Here is a 22,222-nt window from a genome sequence, read left to right as displayed (position 1 = left end):
TTTTTAGTTATTAACATTTTCTTTTCATTTTTTTTCTTTGTATAGTTGTATAGTCATTAAGACATAAAAGAGCGAGGAATGTTTTTGGCTTTTCTGTGTTAATATTGAAGTAAGTCACCCTGATTAATTTAGTGGAGCGTGACAACATGAAATCACAATTTTTCTGATATAATTTTTTATTCTTTAAGCATATAGCGGGTTGATACAAAATAGATGACAAGTACAGTGTCATTGTGTGACAATTTGACTTTCATACCAAATTGCTCCGTGTGACAAGCCTAACTAATTTTTAAAAAAGATGGCTTCCCCCATTCTCTGCAAATCAGAGTTCCCACAGTCATGGAAAACCAGGAGAAATTTCAGGAGAGTTTAATTTCTGTGATGAATATACAATACGGTTCAAAAAGTGTGGGTTCAGTTTGATTTTTTTTTTTTTTGAAAGTGTCTCTTTTGCTCACAAAGGCTGCATTTATTTGATCCAAAACTGTAATATTCTGAAAAATTATTATTTTGTAAACTTGTTTTCTATTTTAATATATATTAAAATGTAATGGTATGAAAAACGGTATATTCAGCATCATTACTCCAGTCTTCAGTGTCACATAATTCTTCATAAATCTTTTTAATATGCTGATTTGGATCTCAAGAAATATTAATATATTAATATTAAACATCGGGAGTGAAGACCGTGATAATATCATCAAATTGAAAATGGTTGTGCTATACGTGGATACAATTATAAAAAAATGTCAGGATTCTTTGATGAATTGAAACCTCAAACAGCATTTATTTGAAAATTTTCTAACAATATAATATCTTTACTGTAACTTTTTATCAATTTAATGCATCCATTAATGAATAAAAGTATTAATTTCTTTTGAAAAAAAATTCTTACTGACCCCAAACTTTTGAACGGTAGTGTATGTTACTATTAATTACCTCCCATATAAAATATTCCATCATCTTCACAAACCATAACAATGTGCAGTTTGTGACTAAATATTTTTCCCCCTAAAAATTCTATTTTGGGGGCATTTTTGCCTTTGAGACAAATAGTCTGAGGAGAAACTGGATCAGGAAAGGACCTCAGTTTGAAACTCAAACTTAGGTCTGCCAAAGCGCTGTGAGGCAATACATTGGAACACTGTCCTATGGCTCGGACGAATCAATCAGTTGTTTCACTTTCACTTGTCTAACTGGTCCGAATGATTTATGAGTGAATTGGTCTAAATTTAATTGGTCTATAAAAATCCTTATCCAGTTATCAAAAACTACTGGAACGGTCAAAAGTCATTGAAACTCATCGGACAACAATTGTGGGAACCCTGGGAAATAACTGTGTGCCTTTGATAACACTATGAAGTATTTAACTGCTGTAAATGACGTGTTAGTAAATGCCTTAAGGTGTGCTTGTTTGTTGGAGTCATGGCCCAGTAGCCGCAGAGTCATTACTCGATCTATCACTGAAACAAGTTTCACAGGTTGACTAATGTAATTCACTTCCACCCTTTAAATGTCCTTATTTAGTCCACATCAGCATTCTCTTCCTCATCGGGACAGGCTGCAAACTCTTTCTCTGGCAACAGACCGTACTCATTTAGGAAGTTCTCCACATCCGTGGCGAAGAACTCCTCATTCAAGTGCTTTGTAATGCTCAGGAAGTTGCCCAGCAGCTCTCCAGCCTTATACACCAGCAGGGTGGGCAGAACGTCGTCTGAAAAACGTTCGCCCGCCCCGGTGGCAGAGGCTCGGATTCGGCAGAATTTGACGGAGGGATACTCTGCCGCCAGACAGGTCAAGCAGTTGTTGAGTGCGTCACAACCACTGATCCCCTCATCATAGATGTGCACCACCACTAGTGTCAGGCGGTGCTCTTTCTCGATGACATCCAGGAAGGCCTCCCCGCTATCCAACTCAAACAAGGCATCAAACGTAGGCCCGAAACTCAGGCGCTCGTGCATCTCCTGCATGCACTGCTTGCGATACTTACGCAGACACCTTTCGTCCTCTTCTTGGATCATCTCGTATTCCTGGACGCTCATCTGCGAGTGGTCAGACAAAGCAAAATGTTAATAAACATTACAAAACTCTTACACTGCCAGTCAATATTCTGGACACACTTGACTGAATTGCCTCAGATTCTGATGATCTTAAAAACAGTTAACCTCATTGTTTTAATTATTTTTGTTTATAAATTATTTTGCCTATGTTTTATTTTTATTTTATTTTACAAAACGTAACTCATGAATAATTCATGGAATAGTGAAGGAAAAAAGACATACTTATATGTAGCAAGGATGCATTAAATTATCAAAAATTTCTATTTCTCAAATAATCCTGAAAAAAATTTAGCATGGTTTCCACAAAAATAAAGGACCCACTTTATAACTACTATGTACTAACATTTTAATTAATCATTCGATACAATGCACTTATTCTGTACATACTTGTTTTTACATTGTACTTACATTTTAAAAAATACCTGCATGTAATTACATCTGTAATTAATTTCTGTAGTTACATTTGTAATTACACAGTTGACACTTCCCTTACACCTAACCCTACCCTTAAACTTACCCATACCACCACACCTGTCCTTAACCCTACCCTACCCATATCCCACCTCAATATCAGCAAAAGTGTTTTGCAATACAATTTGAACACAGTAAGTACATTATACTTATTTTTTGATGTAAGTACATAGTACTTAAGGCCACCTATCTTCCACTTAAGGTCATGATTTCTGAAGGATCATGTGACACTGAAGACTGGAGTAATTATGCCGAAAATTCAGCTTTGCATCACAGGAATAAATTACATTTTAAAATATATTTAAAATAGAAAATGATGTTCAGTTGTATTAATATTTAACAATATTACTGTACTTTATGTATTTTGAACACAGGAGACTTCTAAAACATTTTTTTAAAATCTTGTAGCGTAGCATCCAATACAATTTATAAAGCACTATGGCTCCCTCATGAATATTTAACTTTTTTTATCACTGCATAATTTTTGATTTTTTTATGGTTTTGATGACTTTACAATCATTTCAAAATGTGAAAAATAATCGTATAGAATGAGCAGCTATGTACAAACATTTAACTGGTAAGATAGAGTGATGGTCAGTGTACTAGGATTCTGGGAATTAAAATGATTTCCTCATTTTGTTGTGATGATGCGTATATCTGGTGGGGATTTTTCACAATACCTTGCGGCTGAGCTTTTCCCGAGTGTCATCATTATTGGATTTGGGGTTGGACATCTGTCTGAGGAGCTCTCTCTTGTTGGGAGGGATGGTTTCATGGTCCTCACTCTCAAGTTTGAATTTCCTCCAATCGTGGATCACACCTTTTGGCCCTGTGTTGCAATGGATTGATGGATGAATCTTGTTTAAATAGTTTCGAGTTCTACAGTATAATGCAGCCTCTATATTACAGATAATCCTAGGTGTATCACAGCATAATGAGGAAACTTTCCAGTATTATCTCATCATTACTGTATAATGAACAGATGTTAGCAGGATATGTTCTGCAATGTGATGTGTACTGCACTGTGATTACTGTAATTTGGATATTTCTTTCATTGCAAGTCTTTTTTCACCTGTTTGTGTTGCTGGTAGTTCCTCAATCTCAGGTGAACCTGACATGATGATTCCTCTATGGAGACCTGATAATAGATATTACAGATCTTGTGAGCTATTTGTTTGTGCTTGTGATTTCAGTTTAAAGGGCTATTATGTACAGTAGAGTTCAGAAACACTTGTAATTAGCGACACTGGTGGTTGTTATGTGAACTGCAACTAGTTCCTTGTGCTTGCACTGATGTACATGTAACATTTAGGGCCCTATTTTAATGATCGAAGCGCATGGCACAGGTGCACTTAGGGTCCGATTCCACTTTTGCTTGTTTAACGATGGAAAAAATGGTCTGCACGCCAGGCGCAAGGTCCAAAAGGGTTGTACCTATTCTTAATGAGTCAAATAAACCAATCAGCGTCTCATCTCCCATCTCCAAAAATGAAAATAATGTGATTTATTACTCACCCTCATGCCGTTCCACACCCGTAAGACCTCCATTCATCTTCGGAACACAAATTAAGATATTTTTGTTGAAATCTGAAGGCTCAGTGAGGCCTCCATAGGGAGCAAAGCCATTTACACTTTCAAGATCCATTAATGTACTAAAAACATATTTAAATCGGTCCATGTGAGTACAGTGGTTCAATATTAATATTATAAAGCGACGATAATATTTTTGGTGCGCCAAAAAAAAACTAAATAACGACTTATATAGTGAAAACCGATTTCAAAACACTGCTTCATGAAGCTTTGGAGTGTATCGAATCAGAGAGTCGAATCATGATTTGGATCGTGTGTCAAACCGTCAATCTGCTGAAATCACGTGACTTTGGCGATCCAAACCACAGATATACATAATAAAGGCTAGATGTCTTACGGCGGAGTCTCTAACGTCATTACCAGCGGCCATCTTGACACAGGCAAGCTTTCTGGCGGGCTCTGTGGTACCTGATGCAAGGTGAGTGATCTGCACGAACACAAATACTCTTATCTCGCTGAAATCTTGATGGATTTGCAAATGGTTTGGTTTCTTACAAACGTTATTAACGTGGCTATAATTCTGGATGCTTGAATTATGAATAATTATTCATAAGTATGCAGTGTCATAACTACATCTCTGACGTTTATAACAAATCGATAGAAAATTTAGCAAGTTATGGTTATTTAGAAAGTACATGCACCATTAAAACACAATGTTATGAGTGAGCGAGCTGACTGTGACAAGATGGCTGCCAGGTGCGGACGTCAACCTCCATTGGCCAGCAGCGCGGACGAGACATCTAGCCTTTATTATGTATATCTATGATCCGAACCACTGAATCAACTCGCTGATTCAATACGCTCCGAAGCTTCATGCAACAGTGTTTTGAAATCGGTTATCACTATATAAGTTATTTAGTTTTTTTTGGCGCACCAAAAATATTCTTGTCGCTTTATAATATTAATATTGAACCACTGTACTCACATGGACTGATTTAAATATGTTTTTAGTACATTAATGGATCTGGAGAGTGTAAATTGCTTTGCTCCCTATGGAGGCCTCACTGAGCCATCGGATTTCAACAAAAATATCTTAATTTGTGTTCCGAAGATGAACGGAGGTCTTACGGGTGTGGAACGGCATGAGGGTGAGTAATAAATTACATTATTTTCATTTTTGGGTGAACTAACCCTTTAAAAGCCAGTTGCAAGCGGAAAGACTGAACACTTTTCCAGAGAGGAATCATTTTATTTTAATGTTTGTGTGCTGTTGCGCGTCTCTGTGTGTGTGTGTAATAAGCAGAGTGTACGCATGTTACTAATGAGCCTTTTAAATAACACAAAAAATACTGCGTCATTGACATTAAACCGGGTTTTTGTTGGTAAATGCCGCAGCTGTTTTTCAGTTGCCTAAAAAAAAAAATAACGCGACAACAATGCACCTGAACACACCTCGTTTTCAGACCAGCACGCTCATGGATGAACAAATGGATGCGAGTGCATTTGCTTTTTTTAACAACATGGGTGCTGGATGTGAGAATGATAACTGCGTCGGGCTGAAACTAGCAAAAAAACACTTGCGTCGCATCGCGCTGGGTCTATGATAGGGCCCAAAGACTGAATGTGATTCAAGGTCCTGATATACTGCTTAGAAGTAAAAAAGTTGGAAATACCTTTGCAGCGATATACTTTTAATGAACATACTGACGCCGCCAATGCTGCTGAGATCATAGCGTTTAGAGTATGTAAATATGTGTTGTGCACTTTCCTCTCAAAAACAAAATAAACACGACAAAAATTACAGTGGTGAGAAAACATTGATCATAGCGATGTAGAGATGTCTGCACACGCTCTGCAATTCACCGGCAACGTCAACAGATTATAAAGTTTATTTGAGACCATAGACTATCTGACTATGCAAGACCATAGTTTGAATTAGTCCTGAGGGAAGGTCTCATTTGAAAGTTTCATTACAAGCTGTTCCCACATTAGCAATAAGTAAGTAATTGACACGCCTACATATAGCCTAGTTAAGGATGGAAAATCATAGGAAGTTGTTGCTCCATCTGAATATGCCCATTTTGTGCAACATCCTCTAACATCATGACCTGAAGTGGTTAACATTTCCTCTCTACTTTTTTATATTTCCAGACCATGAGAACAAAGAGATGGGAAGTTTTATGTTTACCATTGTTTATTAGTGTAGTCATTCTGATCTAGCATGCAAAGTAGATTTTTATTTCTGTTGCATGAGTTCTTGACACTGTCAGAGTCTGTTACAGTTTCCAGGTTGAAGTGGAATTATCAGATTACTCTCTGATAAGTGATGGATTAGATTACAATCAGATTACAGTATAATGTTGTGAGTAACGAGCTTGTTTCTGCCCACAGTGTTTCTGTTTTCTTGCATGTAAAAATACATTCTGAGACTGATCCCATGGCAGTTGTACAAATGATACACAGATATACACCTGAATAAGTGAAAAACTGCATGAAATCTAAAAAAAAAACACCTTCTCAGAGCGCCTCCAATGTGTATGTGAGCAGCTGGCCTAAAAAATGTGCTGATCCGCTACTATACTGGATGCTGCGAACAAGACACACGTCAGAAGAAATCTTGTTCAATCCGACTAGTTGCTCTATTTTACCTAACATTTTCCCTCCCATAAACAAATTCCATTACAAAAGTGCTAGTTGCAGTATTCATGTAAGCAAGTCTAAGGCATATACATGTTTTAAGCAGGTTTTAGATATGTTGTTGCAGTATTATAGACCAGAAAATTTAAATCATTGCATTTTAATAAAACATTATTAGAAATATTTGGTAACACTTTACAATAAGGTTGTATTAGTTAATGCATTAGCTAACATGAACTAACCATGAACAACACCTCTGTTCAGCATTAGTTATCCTTTGTTAACGTTAGTTTATAAAAATAAAGCTGTTCATGGTTTGTTCATGTTAGTTCACAGTGCATTACCTAATGTTAACAAGATTTTAATAATGCATTAGTAAATGTCGAAATTAACATTGACAAAAATAAATAAATGCTTTATAAGTGCAGTTCATTATTAGTTCATGTTAAGTAGTTAACTACTGTTAACTAATGAACCTTATTGTAAAGTGTTACCAAATATTTTGTATTTATTTTTAAGAAAAGTATAATGTCTGAACCAGGTGTTGTATAGTGGTTTCAAAAGCATTTTCTTCTTGAATATATATATATACTGTATATGTATTGCTTGTGCATCCTGTATATATACAGAACTGTCCCATAAAGAAAACTATCCCAGAGAATCATGTTTGCAGTGGTCATTAACCAGAGGAAGAGTTGGAGAAATGTCATTCTTACCTGACCGTTTGCTGTGATTACCTCTTTGCTGTGCACTGTCTCCGATAATAATATCTCCGTCTACATAGACATCATGATTACGTCTCAGTAATTATTTGGTGTGGTGTAATAGGATTACAGCAGAGGAATTAAACCAGCATGTAACAGAGAGAGATAAACTGACCAAATAAAGGTCCCACATTATTGCGATAAGCCCCTGGCACATTCCATGCACTGTAAACAATGTTCTATTTTGTTAGACACTCTGAAACACTATTTACCAGTAAAGTAGACAGTTTGAGTTTTCTTTTATAAAGCTATATAAATTTAGGCACTTTGAACCTCATATATTGCATGTGTAAACAGTGCGAAGACGGAGGAGCATAAAGAGAACAGTCTTCTAAAGGCATAGTATGTAAGTTTCGCTGATAGAGGTCGCTTATTCAAAACAAAGGCATAGCTTGATGATGCTGTGAATGAGTATGGAATTATAGGAGTTGTAGTCTTGACTCTTCACCTCCACTGCCGATGGAAAGGAATCAGACAGAAATCATGTTCATGAATGAGCAAATGTATCAGTTTTATTAACGTTACCGTGGTATGAAACAGGACGCGCCGAGAGCTTTTATTATGCTCACTGCAGTTGGCAGTGTAGGAGCCATAAGCCCAATTTATACTTCTGCATCGTGTTTACACTGTAGCTATGTGGTAGGCTGTGTGTTGCACACGTAGCCTACGACGTACCCTGACGTGCACATCTCTTTAAAAAAATTTACAACGCGTCAATTCTATGCCTACCGCAAGCGCTGTGATAGGTCTGCCAGAACCCCTCCCTCAGGTCAATAGATAAATAAAAAATCTGCGATAGGAGTGTGTGTGTGTGTCCAGAAATGGGATGATAGTTTGACAGTTTGATATAATTTTTGTTAAGCGTGCCAGAGGTTCTGGTTTCTAATCCACCATTGTCTAGTTTATTTATTTATTTTCTCATTAAACCAAATATGTTAAAGGGTTAGTTCACCCAAAAATGAAAATTCTGTCATTAATTACTTACCCTCATGTCGTTCGACACCCGTAAGACCTCCGTTCGTCTTCGGAATACAAATTAAGATATTTTAGTTGAAATCTGATGGCTCTGAAAGGCCTCCGTTGGCACAATGCACGGTTCACTCTCAAGACCATTAAAAGGTACTAAAGACGTCGTTACAAAGTCCATCTCACTACAGTGGTTCTACAATAACTTTATGAATCGGCGAGAATAGTTTTTGTGCGCAAAAAAACCCTAAATAACGACTTATATAGTGATGACGATTTCAAAACACGGCCTCATGAAGCTTCGAAGCGTTATGAATCAGTGAGTCGAATCATGATTCGGATCGCGTGTCAAACCGCCAAACTGCTGAAATTTGGCGCTCCAAACTGCTCATTCGACTCACTGATTCATAACGCTTCGAAGCTTCATGAGGTGTTTTGAAATCGTCATCACTATATAAGACGTTATTTAGGTTTTTTTTGCGCACAAAAACTATTCTCGCTGATTCATAAAGTTATTTTAGAACCACTGTAGTGAGATGGACTTTGTAACGACGTCTTTAGTACCTTTTAAGGGTCTTGAGAGTGAACCGTGCATTGTGCCAATGGAGGCCTTTCAGAGCCATCAGATTTCCACTAAAATATCTTCATTAGTGTTCCGAATATGAACGGAGGTCTTACGGGTGTCGAACGACATGAGGGTAAGTAATTAATGACAGAATTTTCATTTTTGGGTGAACTAACCCTTTAATCAGAGATTGAATATCAAGAACAGGAACACATTTGGGTGCATTTCGTTTTGTGATTTCAACCGAACGAATAAAGTCTCCGCAACAGCAATCGATTGAAGCGCTTGTCTGTGCACGAGCCATCGATACTGAAAACAGCGGCCATAAGCACTCTGCCTGATTTCAAAAATCACCTCTTATTTAACTCTACTAATCAACTAGAGATGCTTAATTTGTATTAATAGATACAACAACTCAAGCTGCAAGAAAAGTCGCTATCTATTTGCCGCCATCACTGCCTCTGCTACTCCGACAATGTACACAACAAGCTGTTTCTTCTTCGGCTTTTGCCTTGATACTGTGGGTTACACCATCAACATGCCCGTGGACACTGCCTACTAGCGGGCTGCATGTGTAATTGCACATTGACGCGGACAACAACGCAGAAGTATAAATGAAAACCGACAAGTAACTTGCGGTGTAAAGGATACGGCGTAGGTCCGACGCAGAAGTATAAATCAGCCTATAAGGTTACTAAAGTTGTTACTCAATGTCATTACTGTTACTATATTTATGAACTCCCCCCTGTGGTAAAGAGAATGAATTGCACCCATTTTGGAGATTTCCTGTAGGCAGCCATCTTAAACAGGAAGTGATGTGGCAATGGAATGGGGAAAAGAGACCTACCCTGCCTACACTACACTTTACTGCTCACATTGGAATCACAGTTTTCACTTTTTTATTACAATAAAATTCCAGTCTTGCTCAAACAGGTTTGTAGCATTAAAAATATATATTTTCCCTCGCATTAGTGGATAAAAACGAAAGGAAACCGTTACAGACCGCTTGCGCTTTTTTTGTTGCTGTGTGGGGTAATGCTTTTTTACACGGTTAAACAATCATACTAAATACATTTGATTGTGTTAAAAGTTATGTTAACGTTGTGTTTGCTCAGTGGCTGGTATGAGAGACTTGCTGTACTTTGCAGTGATCTAGATAATTAGAATCATGGGCGTCAGAAGCAAAAAAAATGTGGGTGGGTCCTCCCCCAGAACATTTTTACTGGAGTTGATGCCATTTACATTAAGTACAAATAAGCTGCCTTGTTTACTAAACGTTTGGTTAAGCCAGACAAAATTAAGGAAGACACTACATTTATTAAGGTGGTGATATAGTGTAAGGGTAGGACAGTTGGCAGAAAGTTTTGACGCAAATCGATCCGAGGTTCGAATTCGCCTTTTGCCGAATTTGCTCTACTCCCTTTTCCCATCACATATCAGATCGGAAAGGCGTTTATTTTCAATAAAAATTAAGAAAATATTCGAAATGTGGAAATAAAGCGTCTAACATGTGTTTAATAATAAAGTGTTTATCCCTTAAAATTCCCTTTTACATGGTGTTTGAACATAAATGTGTGTTGGCAGTGTGTGTACACAACCACCCTACAATGGTAAAAAACAACCCACTCCTTTTTTTTAATCCCCATAAATCATAAGCAGTGTCTCAGAACAAGCTGTTTGCAGATTCTGAGCAAAGTGATGTCATATTTTACAAACCCCGCCCAAAAGTGTTGATGGACACTGCCATATTAGCATAGACCCCGCCCTCAGAGAGCTGTACAAAGCATAGTTGACAAGTCCGTGTATAACACGCGACTTTGGGCTTCTTTTTTTGGCAAGTCGCGTTAAAAAATCACGAGTCGCGGGTTGCGGTTTTTTGGGCTTATTTAAAAAAATGTGGTTGCTTATTAGGAAAATATAATAAGCAACTTCGTTTCTTTACATTTATGGTCACTGTTTTGTCCAATACATTGACTGACACTGTCTTCTCACAGCTAATAGCCATTCAGTGCAATGATACAAGTGCTGTAGTAGCCTAATCCGTCCTCATCCCGCCTCCTTCTATCCCTCATTGAAGAAAAATCGCTTTCCACGTGCAGGTATGTGACGTTATAAATGCTCATAATGATAGTTAGTAGACTTAAATAGACGTATACATTTTTACAAACAATGCCACCAGCAGAGATGTACAGCGATGGAGAGGAAACAGGGAGGAGAGGCACATAATTTAATAAAAAAAATATTTTTGTAATGTATTTAAAATTACAGGCTATTATAAAAAAACAAGTATACTAATAATAACAGTAGGTATGGTTCGAATCTATTTTATTATAAATATGTGGCTATATTACAGGACTTCCTTAGTGCTTGCCTGTGTCCCAATGTGCATACTATCCATCCTAAATAGTATGTGACATTTAGTAATTTTCAATACTATTTAGTGCAGATAGTGTGCACATTGAGATGTAGGGCTTATCTTTTTTAAATTTTGCTGTGTGTGTGTTCACTACTCACTGCCCCTAATATGTGTGCACTAACTCTGAATATGGGTTACCATAATTGGCCTTCATGTCACTTTTTCCCTTTTTCCATCTCCAAACCTCTTCGGTTCACAGCTGATCAGAGGATATTGCGTGTCCTTTATTGCATGATTTGATGAATTTTGTAAAATCACATCTGTTTTTGCTTTTCAAACTCCGAGAGGTTTCAGTTTAATATGTTGCAGGCTTATTTACTGATAAAAAATTATTTATTATAAATAATATTGATGATAATAAATAATATAATAATATTGGGCTTGGTTTGGGCTTGTTTTTGAAGCTATACGGTTGCTTATTTGTCTCACGAGAGTAGGCAACACTGGTACAAAGTCTGCCATATTTATCTCCTCCAGCAGCATTCAAGTAAGAAATGTTTTCTTAATAAAGCTACTAAAGTTATTCAGTCAAGAGCAGTGAGGGATTTTCTGTTTATCTTTTGTTGTTTGATTCATATTAACAGCATATGTAGCAGTAGGTGATGTATATTACACTGCTTTCACTTAAACTTTTTTTCTGTACTTGCTGCATATGTGCACAAACATAACCGACTGTTTTCATATGATCTTTGTGTGTTTCTGACATAACTGTGTGTGCATTTGACTCTCTGTGCGCATGTGTCGGGTGTATGTGCTTAAGCTGAGAGTGATATGGCTTTAAAACGCATGCAGATGATAATATTTCATGATAATTTAGAACGTGAGCATGTCCGTGATAGAAATTATCATCCAAACCAAACAGATGTATCATGTTTCAGTTTTCATTCGCACAAGCTGTGAAGGCTCTGCCCTTTTGGGTGGGGAGCAGCAGCTCATTTGCATTTAAAGGAGGCACACACAAAACAACAAAAAATTGGCATTTTCAAAATGGTATATTAAATGATCTGTTAAGAATTTTGATCTGAAACTTCACAGACACACGGACACCTGAGATTTGTTTATTTTAAAATGTTTTTATATAGCATGATTAGTGTCCTTTTGATTTGGTTTGTTCAATTATTGAATGCATTTACCAAATGGTAAACAGTTTTGATTTTAGTGGATTTCATAACCATGCAGTTTCTATACTGTACTTGTTTCTAGTAGTTTATTCCCTATTTAACTTTCAACAAATACTTTACTTTACTTGCTCATAAATAGTGTAGATTTAACTTAAAACGTTAGTTTGGGTGAACAACCACTCTAACTTGCAAACAGAAGTTGAGAAAATTCAAAAAGGCTTTATAGCTGGTTGCTTTATTTGTTGAAAAATTCATGGAAATGTCTATATTGAATATAAATGTTTTCAGGAAAGAAAGAAAAAGATTTCCAAATTAAGTTATTTTCCTTATCCAGCCATTAATGAATGGAAATAGTGTGGGATTTCTGTGTAATTTGTTGATAATGCGTTTTTTAATGGTAATCTTGATATACCTCATTATTTTATTGAAGTTGCTGGCGATTACATCTCTAATAGTTGGTGTTGCCTTATGATACTTAGGCTAAGATACTAAGTGTTATGTTTGAGTGAGAAAGACTTGATGTACAGACTGATATCCCCACCTGACTTTGGAGACGATTCTAACATGTTGTTTCATGTTCTTTCCTCTGGGCTTTTCTTTCTCATCTCAACTGTATTCCACCTTTACGTTCCCTCACATTCTGCAATAATGCTAGTTAGCAAATAAATTATTTTTTCATCCATCGCTAGATGGTGGTAAAATCCACTGAAAGGTTTTAAAGGTTTGAAAAACTCTTAGCAGAGACTCTTAGGCTTTATCTGTGAGGGCAATCTGCCAACCACCTGTTTGCACAGTAATTTATTTGGCGTATTTCTGAGCCGGTTAACACACCCTTTGCTGACATACTTTGTTGAGGGGTGGGAACTGTATAGCATTACACATTGTTTTTACTTTTTCTTCTGATCCTTTCATAAGTCTACCATTATTCACTAAACAAATACCTCAGCAGCCTCTTTTATGATCTGAGATCACAGCTCTGCTTTATTCCCATCACATGTCTGTCTGCTTGGTTGGTCTTCCTGTTGTGTTTTGATTCTGTCACATGTTCCTTTGTCTTAGGCCCCGTCCACACGGAGACGCGTTTAGCCGTATACGTAAAAAATCAGCGTTTCGTCCACACAGATCCGGCGTTTTGGGAACTTGAAACCGATATATAGAGTAGATAAATCTGAAACACACCCTTGCGTTTTCGTGTGTACAGCCAATCCGTAGGCCTATATTTTGTGAAACGGTGATGTCATCACACCACGTCTCACAAGGTAACGACTAGAAGGGATATAACTACGGGCACTGGGCATGCGCACATCAATATTGCATCATTTAATTACTGTATTTGCATTATTGTAAGGGTAGGTTTAGGGTTGGGGTAGGTGTAGGTGTAGGCGTTAAAAAGCACCATCTAGTAAGCAAATTTATTTATTGTTATCTTATCGTGAAATTTTGCCTCACTTCCTACCATTGCTGTACCCCTTCAAGCCACAACTCTTCTTCTCTGTTTTTAGTGTATTTCTGTGGCAGAATTTCAAGGCGTTTCTCAATGTCAAGGAAGGATCCTCGGAAGCCAGAATTCAGAGGATGCTACGTCATCGACATCCGTCGAAGGACTGTTCAAATGTGGAGGATCCTCGGAATTTCAACCAAGGTCTGAGTCCTTCGTTCGAAAAATATGCCATATACAGGAAAGGATGCATACGAGTAGACTTTGCGCACTTCGTGCTCTCAAATCACCCAAAATCCTATGCGCGCAGCTTTGCTATCTTGTTAAAAAAATACAAAATATCGGACGTTGGCAGAGTCGGAGCGTTATCGGGGCAATATGCTTTCAAGTGTAAGTATTTACGTTACCAAACATTTGTTATAACCATAGTAAATAGAAGTAAAGTTTAACGTTTAAATGCCAGTACAAATTACTACCGTATTGATATTATACAAATTACGTTATTGATGGCTAACGGACCTTAATGACGCAATGATGTACACTTGCTAGCCTGTTCCATTTACGTTTTCTCCGAATGCTAAAGAGGAGCCTCGCCTAGCCTCTGAAGGAAGTGACTTGGAAAGACCAGTCCTGCAGAGGAAGTATCCTTGACATTGAGAAACACCTACAGTGCCACATACTGGCCTGGCATGTATACTACATCGTTTTGAGTCAGTTTCAGTGGTTTCGTGTGTACGCAGATATTTCTTGTGAAAAGGAGAAAAAAAAGATTGGATAGGGAAAGCTCTGGCTCTGTGTGGATGTGGACTTAGTTTCCCGCCACTTGTCTGTTTAGTTCTGTTCAGCTGTGTTTAGTTAATTATCTCGTTTCTGTCTGCTATTTAAGTTCCTCATTTGTTCACTGAGTGTTTGTCTAGTCACTGTTATGTAAGGTTGTGTTTCCGTTGCCTGTCTTATGTTTATTGTGATTTTCTGAGTTTTCAGCCTGTTCCTGGGTCACCAAATGGGACAACTCCCTCTCTACCTCAACTTCATGAGGTGCATGCTGGGATAATTTTTGTACTGAACTGTACTGAAGGAGTTCACATGTATGATAAACACTTGTTGACTGCTTATGCTTCACTATATGCAGTTAAAATGTGCTCATCCATTTAATAAAAGACAGAAAAAAAATGTGGGTTAAGAAATACCATTTATTTTTGTTTAATAAATTAATTTCAAGCATATGTTTAGGCCATTACTTTAAAAGGATTTCAGGACCAGAAGCATAAAATCAGTTAAATCTGTCTAAACTTTGGTCTAATAGTGTGTATATGAAATGAAGCACATTTAATATTCACTTATTCTGTCAAATTTAAAAAGCTAGCAGCTGTGGTTCACAGAAATTCACCAAAAAATTCACACAAAGTATATCAGCAAGATTTTCAGGCCTTGTGTGTTTTATCATTTATAACCTTATTCATCATTAAATTATATAATTTTAATATAACAAATGCGAACAAAAAACTGTGTTGTACCTCTACTTATAAACACCATATAATGCAGGTGGTACAATAAAATGACAAGTGAATCTAATTGTCATAATCGTTGAATATATGATTTATTTTCACCATATATTGCGTGTTCATTTTGTTTATTTATTTTGTCAAATCTATTATCATTTTTCAGTGTAGCTGGTTATGCACCAACTAGGTTTTTACTGTGGCATTTTTACCCCTTTTCTGAATTTTCTAAATTTTCTTTTTTCTAAATTAGTTTTACAGTTTTAATATTTTTACTTTTAATCAGCAAGGATTCATTAAGTTGATCAAGTAAAGACTTGTTTATATTGTTTCAAAAGAGTTTATATTTCAAATGAATGTTGTTGTTTTTTTACTTTCTGCTTATAAAAAAGCCTGAAAAACATGTATCATGGTTTTCACAAAAATGTTAAGCAGCACAACTTATTTTCAATATTTATACTAAATGTTTATTGAGCACCAAATCATAATGATTTCTGAAGGAGAATGTGACAAAGACTAGACTTTTAAATAGTAGTGTTTAGGTTCATCTAAAGTTCATATTTTCTAGTTTATTCAGGCTGACCTTTCTGAAAGTAAACCACCCTCCTCCGCACCAGTGCGTAAGTGCCTGTCACTGCGTAGCTAAAGGAGTGAGCCAGCCTATTGTGTAAGAGTGAAAGTTTTTGAGGAAGCATGAATTTCCACTTTTACGTCAGACCTAGCAGGAATTCTTGCTCTACTTTTTTAACACAGAAGCAACAGCACATGTGTTTGTTTCCCATGCTGACCTCATATGGTTTTATCATAACCTGCAGCAGATATGACACTCTAAACACAACTCATTGCTGGATTGCTTACTTGATAGGGTGACCAAACGTCCTGTTTTCCCAGGACATGTCCTGTTTTCAAGTCCTGTCCTGGCCCTAATATAACAATTTTATATCCATACAGAGGGGGCATACTTTAAAGGTATTGAAATTAATAAGGAATCTTTGAGTAAACTTTGAGTATCATTTGAGTATCTCATTGCCGGGCCGAGTGTTCTGGTTTTCGGTAATCAAAAGGTGGACCCTTTTACTTAAAGCATTTTCTGACTACATCTTATATTCCCTTGCATTTACATGAATTGTTTTTAACTGGATTTGACAATGCTTATTTATGTTATTAAATTCAGCACAATAGGATCTTCAAACCATATTGTCAAAAATTATTACAATTATTATTAGCATGGTACATAGTATACATGCGTCCAGAAAGTATTCACAGCGCTTCACTTTTTCCACATTTTATGTTATATTACAGCCATATTCCAAAATGAATTAAATTAATTATTTTCCTCAAAATTCTACAAACAATACCCTATAATGACAACTTGAAAGAAGTTTGTTTGAATTGCAAATTTATTAAAAATAAAAAACGAAAACAGTGAGCACAGTGGCCTCCATCATCCCTACATGGAAAAAGTTTGGAACCACCAGGACTCTACCTAGCTGGCCGCCCGGCCAAACTGAGCAATCAGGGGAGAAGGGCCTTAGTCAGGGAGGTGACCAAGAACCCTATGGTCACTCTGACAGAGCTCCAGCGTTTCTCTGTGGAGAGAGGAGAACCGTAAACAACCATCTCTGCAGCACTTCACCAATCAGGCCTGTATGGTAGAGTGGCCAGACGGCAAATGACAGCCTGCCTGGAGTTTGCCAAAAGGCACCTGAAGGACTGAGAAACAAAATTCTCTGGTCTGATGAAACAAAGCTTGAACTCTTTGGCCTGGAGGAAACCAGGCACCGCTCATCACCTGGCCAATACCATCCCTACAGTGAAGCATGGTGGTGGCAGCATCATGCTGTGGGGATGTTTTTCAGCGGCAGGAACTGGGAGACTAGTCAGGATCGAGGGAAAGATGAATGCAGCAATGTACAGAGACATCCTTGATGAAAACCTTCTCCAGAGCGCTCTGGACCTCAGACTGGGGCGAAGGTTCATCTTCCAACAGGGCAACGACCCTAAGAACACAGCCAAGATAACAAACGAGTGGCTATGGGACAACTCTGTGAATGTCCTTGATAGGCCCAGCCAGAGCCCAGACTTGAACCCGATTGAACATATCTGGAGAGATCTGAAAATGGCTGTGCACTGACGCTCCCCATCCAACCTGATGGAGCTTGAGAGGTCCTGCACAGAAGAATGGGAGAAACTGCCCAAAAATAGGTGTGCCAAGCTTGTAGCTGTCACAGTCACCCTCAACACTACACTTCCCAGAATCCCTCCAGCTCACCACCTGCACCCATTCATCAATCTCCTGCACCTGCAAGTCATCACCCTCGTTGTCACTCATCAGCACTCCCTATATCAGCAGTCACCATCCTCACCACAGTTGTCCGATCTACGTTATGTTTAGGCCCAATCCCAATTCTATTTTATACCACTTCGCCTACCCCTACCCGTTCCCCTTGCCCCTTGCAACAGAGTGGCAAGGAGTAGGGGTGAAAATATTCCCCTAAGAAATGGGACACCACTACTATACCATTGCACGTCATCACACGTCATCATACCCCGTTTCTTTTATTAGTGTCCTGTGACATTTAACCAGTATGAACAGCAATGAAGAAATCAGGCGTGAGCACGTTTAACAAATTATTCACTCCCAACAGAGTTTCCCGCTGTATTTAGACTTAAAACGACGCTCGTTTTCAGTTAAAAAACAAATGAGCCTTAGAGTTTCCTAAGATGATACAGAATGATACAGAACATACAAGACTAGTGAAGCCGCTTTTCCATCGGGCCAAACTCTCTTTGTTTATTAACCGTTCCATTCCGTGCTGATCCGAGCCGGTCTGTATGGATATGGTTTAATTTTCTACTGTGGCTGCGATAATGTTCATAAGTTATACGTCAAGTCAGTCGTTACCTTGGTAACGCAAGAGTTTACAGACGATACATGATGTAAATATCGACTGCGTTAGGAAGGATGACCAGATATATTATATATATATATATATATATATATTAGTGCTGTCAGTTAAACGCGTTATTAACGACGTTAACGCAAACCTATTTTAACGGCGTCAATTTTTTTATCGCGAGATTAACGTTCTTTTTGGTCTAACAAACTTTGTAGTTTTTTCACATGCTGTTGCAGCAACTAGTAACGTTAGAAAAACTACAACACCACTCCGGATGTAGCTAGACCGGAAACAAAACATCAGGCACGCTGCGGCTGCCCACACTTGTTCGCCATTAAAAGAGTAGACGTGGATGGCAAGCGTGAGACGCCGAAATGAGAAACGTATTAAGCCATGGTTTAACTCAGGGGTCTTCAACTAAAAGTGCTTGTCTTGAGCGCTGCTTTCTGCTCTGGTGGTGCATTCACACCGGACGCGAATGAAGCGTTTTGCGCGAGTGATTTAAGTCAATGCAAAGACGCAAATAGACATTCTGCGGCCTGAATTAAGCGGCGTGCATGTCGCGTCATTCGCGTCCGGTGTGAACGCACCTGCATGCTTGACCGCGCGTCTGGGTCTGAACGTAACAGTGAGCATTGCAACGTTAACTGTTTCATTAGCCTACGTCAAAAGGCTTCGCGGTCCGGATTTGGACCGGAGTCCACTAGTTGGCGACCCCTGGTTTAACTGCACTATAGGCGGAGTCCTAGTTTACCTTGCATGTGCACTTTGTAATTTTATTTTGTGTCACCCTGTTTTGATCCCTTAGAAAGGGCTGTTGAAGGGGCTGTTTGTGCAACAAAGTATTTTTTTTCACCCTTTTATTGATGGACAGTGTTACATTGTGTGAGCGATTATTTGCTCCAAGTGTGAATGACTGCTTCAAGTGAGGATGTTGGTGTGAAATCGAACACTACAGTATGCCAATGTTGTTTTCAATAAAACAAACATTTGAACAAAGCAAGCCGATCCACTTTTCTATGTTGATAAGAGCATTAAAATAAGAAAAAATAATGGGACAAAAAGAAATCAAGGGACATATAGAATAAAAAAAAATGTGCGATTAATTGTGATTAATTGTGAGTTAACTATGGCATTAATGCGATTAATCGCGATTAAATATTTTAATCGTTTGACAGCACTAATATATATATACATATATATATATATATATATATATATATATATATATATATATATATATATATATATATATAACTATTATTAATATGTGTTCACATCACTCAAATAGTGAGTTTAGCAAGGCAAACTGGCAGCCAGGAAACTCCTCATACCTCTTCGTTCGAAGTGTGGTCCTGAATAATCTTCGTTTGAAAGGCTATCTGGCCCTTCCCCTTACCCCAGGGGTATCCAAACTCGGTTCTGGAGGGCCACTGTCCTGCAGAGTTTAGCTCTTACTTGCCTCAACACCTGCTTGGAAGTTTCTAGTATGCCTAATAATACCTTGATTAGCTGGTTCAGGTGTATTTACTTGGGGTTCGAGCTAAACTTTGCAGGACAGTGGCCCTCCAGGATCAGGATTGGACACCCCTGTCTTACCCCTACCACTCCAGCCAAAAGAGAATCGAGACACCCCTACCCCTTCACGTGAATGCGCAGAACAAAGGGGTAGGGGAAAGGCTAAGGGGTAGAAATGGGATTGGGCCTTAGTGTGTGTTGTGCCTGTTTCCCTGTCAGCCTGCCCAAGGAATCTTATTATTAAAACCTGTTGTTGAACGTCATTCTTAGTCTTCGTCTGTCTGCCAGCAACCACCCGTGACAGTTGCATCACAGACTTGAGGCTGTAATTGGTGCCAAAAGTGCTTCAACAAAGTATTGAGCAAAGGCTGTGAATACTTACATGTGATTTATTTGTTTTTTTTATTTTTAATACATTTGCAAAGATTTCAAACAAACTTTAAAAAAAAGTAGGTAATCAGCTAGAAGTAAAGAAAGTAAACGATTCCTGAATAAATGAGTAACAAAGAAATAAATATTAAGTTTAAGTATAGGTTAGCTTAATGTTTACTAATGTTACTCATTTAATATTAAAGAGCCCCTGTGGTGAAAATCAAGTTTTTAATATTGTTTTATATGTGGTTATGCTTTAAGACAAACCATGTGAAATTCACAATGGTCAATACCGTGAAAAAAGACTCGGCGGGCCTTAGCATATGCTCTGAAGCAGGGGAGTCTCGAGAAGCCAGGTTATCCCGGTATATTTTTCTGTTGATATGAAAATTCAGGAACATTTAGCAATATAGTGGCGAACAGAACCATTGTGTAACATTAGCAACCAGGGCTGGACTGGGGCTAAAATTGTTTTTTTTAGCTGGGGTTAGGGCCTTAAATTGGAGTAAATAAATAAAACTAAGACAGGGACAAATAATGATGGATATTATCGAATTTACTGCAAATGCAAATAACTAAATATTGCACTTTTGTCACACAGAAATGCACTTGACAGTAAAGCACTGATTTTGAGCTAGGATGAGTCATCATTTACTCACCCTCATTTCATTCCAAACCTGGATGACTTTCTCTCTTCTGTGAAACACAAAAGAAGATATTTTGAAGAATGTTGGCAACCAAACCATAGGCTACCTGCAGTAAGTTAGATCGATATTAGAATATCATATTAATAAATGCTGGATGGCATGTGTTGCTAAATGGCATGCAATTCATTTTAAAACATACTGTATGACAGAGAATATGCTGTATTACTGTACAATAATTAGTTTTCTGAGTTTATGAGTAATATGCAAGTGAGTAATAATATTTTTCAATAGTTAACACCTAATTTATGGTACTGATATCTATCTTTCATGAGGTTCCCATTGAAATAACATTTAGTTAAATTTCATTAGATCTATTAAAAAGTTCATAAAACATTTAAAGAGAAAAAAGCTTTGTCCTTAATTCATGGGATCCATGCTTTAAAGCTGTTTTGTTGAATTATCCTTTAATTACCCTTATGACATTTTATTTATAGTTTAACTGCAGTTTCATTTAACTGTAAGAGCATGGTAGTCACAGGTAAGACCATGCTCCTCATTACCATGGGGATATGCTTTCTAAAATAAATAATTAACAATAAACTATTGAATTTGTAATCAAAATATTGTAAACACATGTAGAAAATACGAAAACAGCCTTTATAAAAGTGATTTATATTCCGCAATATTTAATGTAAGTAATAATAGCAAAGTTTTTAATAAATAAATTTCTTCCAAAACACCATATTTTTTCACTGTTAGTAGCTGCAAGGTGTTGTGGTTGTGCTAGAGTGACAAGTTTGTAGCTAGTTTTCAATTTACCTGGTCATGTATTTACATGCTCGCAGCTGTTTTCAGCTGATTCACCACAGAACATGTAATGTTCCCATATCATACGACAGTATAAAACAAAATTCGGAGTCAAAGTGCCGTTTATCACTTCATAGAGCAGCAGAAACGCAGCAGTTAGCGCTGTGCTGAACTGCTGATACTGTGCTGATATTAAAAAACAGCGCCTAATATGGACAAAGTCTATGAATATGGAGGAGGGAGGTCTCTCTTTGGCCTGTCAATTCAGAAGACAAACCAATGGGCTGCTGTCCTTGCATGATGGGCCAATCAGTGGCAAAAAAATAACCTTGTATTGGCCCCAAAGTGCGTCGGCCCACCGGGAAAATGCCCGTTTTGCCAGATTACAGTCCAGCCCTGTTAGCAACACATTAGTAGCTGTTTGATAACGTCAAGCAAAAGGCTAATCATATGAATTACCTTCTTGTGTCCGACGTTGTAGAAAGCGATACATAAAACACATTACCAT

The 22,222-nt window shown here is 37.7% G+C and overlaps 1 protein-coding gene across 1 annotated transcript; it reads right to left on the bottom strand.

The window, feature by feature from the left end:
• Window positions 1-39: 39 nt before the first annotated feature.
• pdca (phosducin a) lies at window positions 40-7,604 on the bottom strand. The gene is made up of 4 exons (XM_079819308.1): window positions 7,415-7,604; window positions 3,604-3,669; window positions 3,212-3,360; window positions 40-2,042 (listed from the first exon to the last, which is right to left on the bottom strand). Exons 2-4 carry the CDS (start codon window positions 3,647-3,649, stop codon window positions 1,524-1,526), a joined length of 714 nt encoding a protein of 237 aa, XP_079675434.1. The 5' UTR covers window positions 3,650-3,669; window positions 7,415-7,604; the 3' UTR covers window positions 40-1,523.
• Between the last annotated feature and the right edge of the window lie 14,618 nt (window positions 7,605-22,222).

This window comes from Gobio gobio (assembly GCF_949357685.1).
Source record: "Gobio gobio genome assembly, chromosome: 6".
In the NCBI taxonomy this organism is placed as follows: Eukaryota; Metazoa; Chordata; class Actinopteri; order Cypriniformes; family Gobionidae; genus Gobio; species Gobio gobio.
Note: the sequence above shows the minus strand (reverse complement) of the source record. Positions and strands in the feature narration are given on the sequence as shown.